General features: G+C 39.0%; 1 protein-coding gene across 2 annotated transcripts in view; it reads left to right on the top strand.

Annotated features, from left to right (window-relative positions):
• Positions 1 to 12,294, top strand: part of EIF2AK2 (eukaryotic translation initiation factor 2 alpha kinase 2) — a 35,106-nt gene that overhangs the window by 18,962 nt on the left and 3,850 nt on the right. For both annotated transcript variants that reach the window (XM_019794766.2, XM_019794765.2), the window contains exons 12-15: positions 1,277 to 1,457; positions 5,383 to 5,511; positions 11,152 to 11,253; positions 12,236 to 12,289. In XM_019794766.2, the coding sequence (XP_019650325.1) occupies positions 1,277 to 1,457; positions 5,383 to 5,511; positions 11,152 to 11,253; positions 12,236 to 12,289 (466 nt within the window). The remainder of the gene's footprint in view (positions 1 to 1,276; positions 1,458 to 5,382; positions 5,512 to 11,151; positions 11,254 to 12,235; positions 12,290 to 12,294) is intronic.

A 12,294-nucleotide genomic window follows, 5' to 3' on the forward strand; every position in this document is an offset into this window, starting at 1 on the left:
CCAGCCAGGCGCCCCAAGGAGTCTCTCCTGAATACAACCACACCACTTATGGTGGAACGGTGGGCAGTGAAAATAATTGAAGGCTACGAGCTGTGATGTGGGTACCCCACCTGGTATCACTCATGTTTTGTCTCAAGCCCCTGACAAAGGACTGGATAGTTCTACAGACCTGGCATCTCCCTCTGAAAGCCAGCCAGTGTTTCTTGGGGACCGTCCTCACGGAAATCCTGAGGACATTGGAGGCCTGTTCATTCATCAACTCCCGACTCCAGCCCCAGCTCCACACGGTGTAATTGAGAGCTTTAATTAGTTTCAGGAGTTACTGACCATCAGCATACAGACAGGACTTTTTCAGCTTTCAGCAAATTCTTGGCTTTCTCTTCCTATTTTCTAGCCGACATAAGTTCAAAGAATATAAATTAATACTGAGGCCAACCTAGTTTAGAAAGCAACATAAAAAGCATGGTTAGCAAAATCAGTCCTCACAGGTATGTCATAACAATTTATTGGCACTTCTCTTTGAGAACCTATCCTTACATTATTGTTTTTTATTTGTTTTGCCTATATTTCTCTTTCATTAAACCGTAGCCCACATGACAGCAAGGATGGTATCTAACACGTTTTATCTCTAGGTGCCTGTTCTGTGCTTTCAACAAAACAGATGCTCAGTAGGTCAATAGTTAATTAAAACGTTCCAGAATTATTTTATGTAGTAATGAACTTTGGTTTTCTTTAATTCCATTGTATTAATGTTCCTTTTCCGATTAGCAAAGGTGATCAAGGATCCTTTACCATTAAAGAACAGGCAGGCTCAACATGAGAGACTATGGACTATGAGAAACAAACTGAAGACTTCAGAGTGGAGGGGGTGGGGGAATGGGATAGACTGGTGATGGGTAGTAAGGAGGGCACGTATTGCATGGTGCACTGGGTGTTATACGCAACTAATGAAGCATCAAACTTTACATCGGAATCTGAGGATGTACTGTATGGTGATTAACATAATATAATAAAATTAAAAAAAAAAAGAACAGGCAGGCTCATACTTTATAAAGAAGTTAACAAATAAAGCTCTGGACATTTGGGAACTTATGATTTAAATAAAAAATGATTTATTGTATTTCGATGCATGTTTATTTATTATATTTAGATTTCTGTTTTGAGACATGTTTTGGGATTCTTGCAGAGATAAAGTATAATTTTAAAAAGAAAGATTATTTTTTTTATAAATTTTTTTTTATTGCTCCTTGTAACATCCTGCAAATTTTATATCCAGACCAAAGATTAAGTGCCTTCTCATCCAAATGGAATTCTGTGATAAAGGGACATTGGAGGCATGGATTGACAACAGAAGAGGCAAGAAACCAGACAAACCCTTGTCTCTGGAGTTATACGAACAAATAGCAGCAGGCGTGGAGTATATACACAACCAACAGCTAATTCACAGAGACCTTAAGGTACATGGAAAATGTACTATTTGGATTTGATAAATATGATTTAGTAATTTAAAATTTTATCTTCTCTAGTTTTAGAATTGATTGACAGTCCTGAGGAAATAATTTCTCTGATCCTTTAAGTTAGAATTGATCTAGAACTTGCTCCAAATACCATTCCATAGCACCACTCAGAAGGTCTCCAGGACAAATGAGTTTATCGAGACAATCAGAAGGAGCCCTATAGGCAGGAGCTCATTCACTTCCGGCGCCCTCTGGCTGCTGGTCATACTCCCGTCTCTAACACCAGTAGCTTGAGAAGGCTGAACGTTTGTGTGCAGACCTCCACTGTGGCTAGCACAGCCGATGGGCTGCTTGTCCCTGCCTCTGCCACTACTCAGGCTTGTTTGAGAAGCAGAAGGGACTCCCGGGACTGGCTTTGGAGACATGGTTCTCTTAATTTCTCAGTCACTACTCTTGAGGGCAATCACAGCTACTGAGTCCAGAGTCTACACTTTTCTTGGCATTTGAGTAGACATTTCTACCCCATGACTGGAAAACTATAGTAACCCAGATCTTGGAACACATAACATACCTTTGTATTTTTATTTTCTGCTGGCTTCTTAACTTCTTTCATGGTCTAGATGAGCTGTTTTCCCATTTTACTTTCTCATCAAAATGAAAGAAGGGACAGAAGAGGTTTTCACGATGTCTTCCAGTCTTTCTTCCCTGTAATCTGCCCACTCCCATCACAAACTAGCCATGCAGAATCCTAGCATGGAGCCTTTGTTCATGTGCTTCTTGCACGGAACACTCGTCTGCTTGTTTCTTTGGTCTCAATTTCTTTACGTAGCCTTTCCTGATCACTCTGGATCCAGCAGAAGCACCTCGTCTATAGGGATCATGGCTGTCGGCTTACCCTGCCCATCTACAATAGCCAGGAATGAGGAATGAAGCAAAAGTGTTTCTTGAGAAAAAGAAGCACCTGTATATAGAGTTGTTGGGCCTAGATAGGAATAATTGGCCAATAAAAGATAGTGTGTCTTTGGTCTGCCCCCAGGAGCTGGAGGCTTAAGTCCCTTGTGTTGGAAATCCACCCAGTTCCATCTTTTTTCTTTTCTTTTCTTTTCTTTTCTTTTCTTTTCTTTTCTTTTCTTTTCTTTTCTTTTCTTCTTTCTTTTCTTTTCTTTTTTTTTTTTTAAATATTTTATTTATTTATTTGACAGAGATAGAGACAGCCAGCGAGAGAGGGAACACAAGCAGGGGGAGTGGGAGAGGAAGAAGCAGGCTCATAGCAGAAGAGCCTGATGTGGGGCTCGATCCACAACGCCGGGATCATGCCCTGAGCCGAAGGCAGACGCTTAACCGCTGTGCCACCCAGGCGCCCCTTTTCTTTTCTTTTCTTTTTTCTCTTCTCTTCTCTCCTCTTTTCCTTTCCTTTCCTTTCCTTTCCTTTCCTTTCCTTTCCTTTTTTTTTCTTTTCTTTCTCGATTTTATTTATTTATTTGAGAGAGAGCATGAGAGAAAGCACAAGCAGAGGGGAGGGGCAGAGAGAGTGGGAGAGGGAAAAGCCGATTTCCCACTGAGCAGGGAGACTGAGCTCCTGGGATCATGACCTGAGCTGAAGGCAGACGCTTAACTGACTAAGCTACCCAGGCGCCCCTGGTTCCGTCTTTCTTTAACAATATCTTAAACGTGTATTTTAAAGTTGGAATGTTATAAAAACTATGTTCAAAAGAATATATTTAGAATGGCTATGCCTTCACTTTGGAATAATTCATATATTTGGTTCAATAAAAAATTAAGCACAATTACTTTTAAAGTAATCTGCAAATAAATGCAGACATTTGGGTTTTAACTCCCAGGCCCTCCTCTGGATGAATTCATGAAACCGACAGGTGCTGCCTGGCTGTTCCTTTCCCTAGCACCCGGTGTCTCCCACGCTGCCTATGCCCTGTGCCACGGGGTGTTCTTTTCTTGGGTCTGTTTACAGACAGTGTTTGCACCATGTCTGCAGCTGCTCAAACATCAGACTTTGATACTCCTGAGCCTTCTTGCCTCCTAACAATTTCTCGCTTTACTGCTACAGTTGCAGCTTTATCCCACCTGAGAGAAGATGCCAGCCGAAGGCGTGCACCTTTCTCTGGGATGCTTCACACAATACCAGCTGTAGGTGGTTTTTGCCAGAGAATGGTTTTTACCCCAGGAAGTCCCTATTGTATAAAGTCTACCAGCATTTACCACTTTCTGTCAGAATCTGAAGAATTAGACCATCACATCTTTACATCCTACATCTGAAACTTACATGTCAAATTATATCTCAGTAATAAAAAAAATATTACAGCAAAATGGAGGAAAAAAAACTGGATGAAGATACTGGTGAGGGACATAGAGGTTTCTAGAGTAGAAGCTTCTGGAGGTTCTTTCCCTCTGTAGACCCAGGCTCTTTGGTCAGCCTTGGCCTGACGATTCAGCCCTTTTTCCTGTACCTCCTGTATAAAGTTTGCACTTTTTTTTTTTTTTTTTGCCTATCATAGCATAACTGATTAGACAAAATGTGACCTTATTTTTATTTTTCTTTTTAATGAACTATAAACAAGCAATCTGGCATTTCTACTAGACAGTTTCATGCAGCTTATATATGTAGAAGCATCATAAATGCAACCTCAGTGTTTCTCAGAGTCAGTTATAGACCTGTGTGTGGGACCTGTGTGCACTTGCAAACCCAACATATTCCTACCGGGTAACTCGAATACTGTGTTAGTAGGTTTTCTCCCTACACCCACCACACTCGCATCTGCAGCTTTCCATCTTTATTATTGGCGGTAGATTCCAATCTAATTGTTAATGGCTCTAATCTAACTGCTAATTTCTGCATGAGCCTTTTTAGGCTGGCTTCTTGCAAGCTCCTCTTTTAGCCTTCTTGGCTTTTTGGTCTCTTTCCTGTCAGCTCCTTTGCTAGGCCCTCTCGTGAGTATTACTTACCTTCTAGAGTTTGCATGGTAAAGCCCAACATTGTATTCAAAGTTGTCTTTTCAAGAATGACAAAATATATATTTTTAAATATTTTATTTTAAACGATGTCTACACCCAACGTGGAGCTTGAACTCACCATCCTGAGATCAAGATTCGCACACTCCACCAAGTGAGCCAGCCAGGTGCCCCAGGAATAGCAAACTATTAATCTCCTTATCAACAACCTTCCTGTTTTCATGGTCTTTAGAATGTTGGTCAATACCTTCTACAAAATTGTGGAATAGGATAACACTCCCATTTTGTACCCCCCCCCCTTTCAATCTGCTTAGAGAATTACGTACATGGACAGAAATACTTAAGTGCTAGTTATCGGCTTCTAGTTAATGTGGCCTGCCTTCAAGGACAGAGGGGTTCTGGAGAAATTGACATCAAGGAAATCCCCAGGAGAAATTCTGCACAGGATATCTTAAGAGCATTACTGAGAAGAGACTCATTCTGAGAATCTCAGACTTAGAGATCTGAAGGGCTTCTCCTTCAATCCCCAGCAGACCCTGGACTCATATCTGCAGTATTTCTACCAAGTTGACGTCCAGCCCCACCTTGAATACTCCCTGAGATGAGGACTCTCAAATTCCCATTCTTTGGACCAGACTATTAGTATATTAGGGTATATTAAAGCCAGACTTTTGGTTGTTTCCACCCCCTAATACTGTGCAGAGTGAATCCACCTTCCACTAAGCTCTTCAGATCAGATATTTGAAGTCAGCTGTGCCTGAAGTCTTCTCTGCTGACAGCGAAGTCCTTACTTTAAAGACTTGTGATCTTAAATATCCTGTTTTGGGCCACTGTGTAAGGGTAAATGCCTTATAGGTAGATAGAAAAATAGCCCTTGTTAAATATGATTTGGATATGTGATAACAGTCTGTGGAATTGGTACTTATAAATTAAATATTGGGTTTTTTTTTTTCTGTAGCCAGGTAACATATTTTTAGTAAATACAAAACACATAAAGATTGGAGACTTTGGACTTGTGACATCCTTGAAAGATTATGAAAATCGGACAAGTAATAAAGGAACTCTTCGATATATGAGCCCAGAGCAGGTGAGGTTCCTTTCCTTTCTATGTATTTTTCACTTCTTTTGTGTTATTTTTAACTATAGAGATAATAGACACCTCTTATAAAATTAAAACAACACAGAAGCATATAGAATAAAAATGGAAAATTCCCTTTAACGTTCCTTTCTACTCCTTCTCTTCTTATAGAGTCTGTTGTTTATCCTTTTAGATAATTTTCTGTGAGTTACAAACATATAAACACAAATATATATGTATATAAAGACTTTTTGCATAAAGATATAAGGACATGCTTTTACAAAGTTACTGTAATGTTATTTTGCAACTTAATTTTTTCCCACTCAACAGTGTATCCTAATCCTTCTGTATCAGTCCATGTGGATCTCACATATATCTTAGCGACTGTATTGTATGCTGACCTATACCATCATTTATGTAACTCTTTCCTTATTGACGGGTTATTTATTTAGGCTGTTAGCAAGTTTTTACATGTTTTCCCCCTTATCTTTGACACTAAAAACAAGTATTTCCATGATCATCTGTGATAGGTTCCTTCAAGTGAATTATTGAATAGAATAAGTGCATTTCAGATTTGGCCAGTACTGTGAAATTGTCATACCCAGAAAAGGGATCCTACTATGCCTTCCTCCCAGAGTGCTGGAGAATGCTGCATTCTCCATCCCATTCCCAATCAGATTAGGGTGCTAGCAGACTGCAGTTTGGGCCACTTGCTTGTTCAGTCTGCATTTTTCAGATTTTTAGTTAGGTAGGCCATCTTTACACATATTTACTTAGGATTTTTCTGCAGATTCTCTGTTTGTGTCCTTTCCTCATTTTTCTTAATTAGGTTATCCATTGCTAGTTTATTTATAAGGAATATTTTTATATTTCGGTTATTGATTCTGTACCTGTTAACCATATTGCAGATTTGTTTTCCTTGATTGTTAGTAATTTCTTTATTTATGCTGTACTGTGGAAGATTTTAAGTTGTCATGTTTATCAGTATTTTCTTTATGGCTGCTGGGTTTCTCATTTTTATTTTGGAGGCCATTTCTCCCACAACATTACAAAAAGATTTTGTGTTTTTACTTTAGTTTAGACTAACTTGAATTAGTTTTGTCTATACATGTGAGGAAGGGATATATATCTTGATCTTCCTCATGTGGATATGCAGTTGCGCATCACCATGTATCAGATGGTTTGTGATTTAAGCTTCTATATTAAGGAAAATTCATAGAAAAAAAAAGTAGAACAGAAGTTGCCAGGGCCTGAGGGTGGAAGTATGGGAAATTGTTTAATGGTTCAGGTCTGTTTGGGATGATGAAAAATTTTAAAAATAGATACTGCTAATGGTTGCATGACTTTGTGAAAGTACTTAATGCCACTGAATTGCACACATGAAATGGTTAAAATGGTAAATTTTATGTATATTTTACCATAATAAAAATTGTATTTTTAGTCAAAACAGTATGGTAGTGGCACAAAAATAGACATGTAGATCAATGGAACAGAATAGAAAACCCAGATATGAACCCACAATTATAAGGTCCATTAATCTTTGACAAAGCAAGAAAGAATATCCAATGGGAAAAAAACAGTCTCATCAATAAATGCTGTTAGGAAAATCGGACAGCCACACGCAAAAGAATGAAACTGGACCACTTTCTTACACCATACACCAAAATAAATTCAAAATGGATTAAAGACCTAAATGTGAGACTTGCAACCATAAAAATCCTTAAAGAGAACATAGGCATTAATCTCTGACATCAGCCATAGCAACTTCTTTCTATATATATCTCCTGAGGCAAGGGAAGCAAAAGCAAAAATAAACTATTGGGACTACATCAAAATTTAAAAAGCTTCTGCACAGTGAAGGAAACAATCAACAACACTAAAAGGCAGCCTACAGAATGGGAGAAGATATTTGCAAATGACCTATCCCATAAAGGGTTAGTATCCAAAATATGTAAAGAACTCATAACACTCAATACCTAAAAAACTAATAATCCAATTAAAAAATAGCCAGAAGACATGAATAGATATTTTCCCAAAGAAGACATACATGGCCAACAGACACACAACATCACTTATCATCAGTGAAATGCAAATCAAAACTACAGTGAGATATTATCTCACACCTGTCAGAATAGCTAAATAACTAAATAGCTAAAATCAACAACACAAGTGTTAGTGAGAATGTGGAGAAAGGGGAACCCTCTTGCACTGTTGGTGGGACTGCAAACTCTGGAAAACAGTATGGAAGTTTCTCACAAAGTTAAAAATAGAACTACCCTGTAAATCAGCAATCGCACTGCTAGGTATTTACCCAAAGAATACAAAACTACTAATCCAAACGGATACATGCATCCCAATGTTTATAGCAGCAGTATCTTACAAATTACGGTAACAGCCCAAGTGTCCATCGACTGATGAGTGGATAAAGAAGATGTAGGAGACACACAAACACACATGCTAGCGTGCGCGCACACACACACACACACACACACACTAGAATATTACTCAGCCATAAAAAAGAATGAAATCTTGCTATTTGCAATGATGTGGATAGACGTAGAGAGAATTATGCTAAATGAAATAAGTCAGTCAGAGAAGACAAATATCATATGATTTCACTAATATGTGGAATTTAAGGAACAAAACAAATGAGCAAAGGGGGAAAAAAAAAGAGAAGCAAACCAAGAAACAGACTCTTAACTATAGAGAACAAACGGATGGTCACCAGAGGGGAGGTGTGTGGGGGGATAGGTGAAATAGGTGATGGGGATTAAGGAGTGTGCTTGTGAGGAGCCCTGGTTGATGTATGGAGGGGTTGAGTTACTATATTGTACACCTGCACCTAATATTACACTGTATGTTAACTAACTGGAATTTAAATAAAAACCTAATAGAAATGCTATTTTATCATACGTGAAATTCCCACACACTCATGGATCTGTTTTTGGATGCTGTTCTGTCCAAATGACTTATTTTTATCTTTTTCTCTGTAATATCATACTATCTCAGTTATTATAGCATTATAATATTGGTTTTAGTATTTGGACAGCAGAACCTCCCACATTATTCTTCATTTTTTAAAATGTTCTTAAGTTCACTATTTCATTTGGAATAAATGATAGCATCAGCTTGTCATGGTCCATCACTGGTGTTGAGATTTTTGACAGCAACGGCATTAAAGTTAAGGAACCATGAGGGACTGTGGTCTCTGGGAAACAAACTGAGGGCTTCGGAGGGGATGAGGGTGGGGGAATGGGATAGGCCGGTGATGGGTATTAAGGAGGGCACGTATTGCATGGTGCACTGGGTGTTATATGCAAGTAATAAATCATGGAACATTGCATCAAAAACTAGGGATGTACTGTATGGTGACTAACATAACATAATAAAAAATTATTATTAAAAAAAAAGTTAAGGAGTCAACTGAGGAGAATTGACATTGTTATACAGCTGAGACTTCTGCTCCAAGAAATGCACAGGTTTTTCCCACTTCTTCAAATCCTCTCTCATGTCAGCCTTTGCCAGGCAATCCTGTGGTAACCGGTGACTCCCAATCTCCTAGTGGCATACAAAACACCAAAGATTTGTTTCTCACCCACGTGATGTGTTGGCTTCAATCTGGCTGTGGTTTTGTTCCACGTTTATCCTTCATTCCAGAACCCAGGGCTGAAGGAAGCACCCTATCTGGGTCATTGGTGTCCTCATAGCAGGCTGCAGTGGCAGAACCCTGTGATGACTTGTATGGGCTCTGCCCAAGAGTGGCATACATCACTAACCATCATGGCCCTGCACGAATTGCATGGCCCAATCCAAGGGAACGAGATGGCAAGTGTTGTCCTCTCACTGGGAGGCCAGGGCACAGCTAGGAGCAATGGCACACCTACCTTGAGGCCATTTTTACATTCTTCAGTGAAATTTTAAAATACTTTTTTCTTCACGAAGACCACATTATATTTTTAAAGTATTTCCCTCAATATGTATAGTGTTATGCTGTTAAAATGGGGCTCCTTGTATCTTATTGGTTATTAATAAGTCTATTGATTTTAAAACATTTGTTTTTAATTGTGGCAAAATACACAACATAAAATTTATCGTGTTAACCATTTTTAAGCACACAGTTGAGTGGCATCAAGTACATTTACGTTGTTGTGTGATCATTTCCACCATCCCTCCCCAGAACTCTTTTCATCTTGTAAAACTGAAACTCTGCACCCATCGAATAGCTCCGCATTCCCGTCTCCCCCAGCCCTGGCAGCCACCATCCTACTTTCTGTCTCTATGAGTTTGTCTACTCTAGATACCTTGTGTAAGTAGAATCATCCAGTATTTGTCCTTTTGTGACTAGCTTCTTTCACCCAGCAGAATATCCTCGATATCACCCTTGTTGTAGCATATGTCAGAATTTCCTTCCTTTTTAAGGCTTAGTGATATGCCATTGTATGGATGGACCACATTTGGTTTATCTGTTCATCCATCAGTGGATACTTGGGTTGCCCTTACCTTTTCGCTCTTGTGAAAATTGCTGTTATGAGCCTGGTTGTACAACTATTGATTGTGAATGTTGTCTTATATCCAGATTCATTACTCTAGTAGCTTATATTCTTTGGTTGGTAGTTCATTGTCTATTTTTCATCTTTCTGATGTTTGAGAGTCTAGAATGGAGAGGACATCCAGCTGTTCCCTTTGGGGACCATGTAGCACAAAGACATAATTTAAGAGTTTTGTGGAGTGTGAAATTGGAAGAAAATAGGTGGCTAATGGCTCCCCTTTAACTCCCACTTTATTAAATATCTCCTGCACCCTGTATTGGCACCCTAAAAATATATTTTTAATTCATTTGTCATTGTGTTTTTCATTTTCTTAGTAATTTTTAAATTGAAAATCATTTTATTGGGGGTGATTTATACACCATAAAATGTTCATATCTTAAATGTACATTTTTGACAAAGACATATTCCTGTGAAACCCATAAGCTTATGAAAATGTAGAACATTGTTCTCACCTGTGAAAATTCCTTCAGGCCCTTTCCAGTCCATCCCTTCTTCCCAGAGGCAATCAGTGCTCTGATGTCTATCACCACAGATTAGTTTTCCCTGTCTTGAGCTTCATATGAATGGAATCTTACTTTATGTACTTTTTTGTATTTGATTATTTCACTCAAAGTAATGTCTATTGGAGGACTTCTAGTCGTTGCTTATACCAACAGATTATTCCTTTTCATTACCGAGTACTATTCCATTGCCTAAATAGACCACAATGTGCTTATGCATTCTCCTGCGGGTGGGCATGCGGATTGCTTCCAGCAGAATATTGGGAATACATCTTCTGTGAACATTTGCATGCAAGTCACTTAGAACTATTTTACCTGCTGCATCTCATTTAACACCATAGTCAAACTCTGAGGTTGAAACTTTTGGTATCCCCATTTTATGGTGGAGATTATTCAACCCTTGTTGGTTAATTTGCGTGGTTGATGCGGCTACTTTGTGACAGATTTGAACCAGGGCAGTCAGACTCCACAGATATTGCTAACAAACATGCTTTGTTACATGATATAAGATATTTTGGTCAAATAACTTTTTTGGCTTCAGAAGTCACGGATGGTTTATATTGGGTGAGTAACGAATGTAAACATCTTGGTCTCCTCAGATTTCTTCACGAGAATATGGAAAAGAAGTGGATATCTTTGCCTTGGGGTTAATTCTTGCAGAACTTCTTTACATATGTCCCACTCTTTCGGAAACAGTGGAGGTAAATAATCTCACAAAAAGAATTAAGCAACAAAAAATATTAGCAGTCATCTCCAAAGTGCTGCTAAAGTGATTACCTTCATGTGAGGATCAGCTTGAATACATTCGTGTTGACTGAAAAGGAAATACAGATTTTATCTTTTCCATGTTTGGGCAACCAAAGCTTTTTGTTGAAGACCAAAACCTTTGGTCTTTCAGAGGTGTGTACACCTCATAAAACTACAGCTGTTTCTTATCTGAGTCGGTCAGTAAACTTCTACTGATTGCCTGCTTTGCATACGACACTGTGCTAAGTGCTACCGGGTTATAAAAATGAATAAGCCTTGTTCTCAAGGAGCTTATGTTCTAGGATAGAAAATAAGAGAATGCTATGCATGTCTTGGGGGAAGACATGAAGTTTTGTGGAAATGGCTAGGACAGAGATCTTGCTAGCTATAGGGATTTCAGTTTCAGGGGGGTATTTAAGCTGGGCTTTGAAGGATTGGTTCGCTGCTAATGGTCCAAAATAGAAAGAAGACAATTCCAGCCTTCAGACAACAGTGTGCAGAGTGCGGGATTAGCAGGCAGTGGCATTTGTATTGGAGTATATAGTGACAAGGAAGTGATGGTTGGTGGCAATGGAAAGACATGTCAGACCTAGATGAAGGCAAGATGGTGGACTTTCATGTGGAGACAGTAGGGAGCTGCTAAAGGCATTAGGCAGCTGGACAGCTTGGTCTGAAGATCAGTACAAGGAACTGGCCTGGAGCCAACAGACTTCTCTGTACAGTGGGGTAATGAAAATAACCTATCCCATAAGATTCCAAAAAGGTTGAAGGGAGATGATGCATATGATAATCTTAACACTTCAACATGTCATGATGTTAAGGATTGGGCAAGGTGGAGAAGGGGTGTCCTGCGTGCTTCTTGGCTAAGAAGCAAGTTTGGTTTTCCTCCCAAGTGAATAGTTCCCTAATGATTATATATGTATGTTTTCTTTTCAGATTTTTAAAGAGCTAAGGGCTGGCAAGTTCTCAGATGTGTTTGATGCCAGAGAAGTAAG

The sequence above is a fragment of the Ailuropoda melanoleuca genome, chromosome 4, assembly GCF_002007445.2.
Source record: "Ailuropoda melanoleuca isolate Jingjing chromosome 4, ASM200744v2, whole genome shotgun sequence".
NCBI lineage: Eukaryota > Metazoa > Chordata > Mammalia > Carnivora > Ursidae > Ailuropoda > Ailuropoda melanoleuca.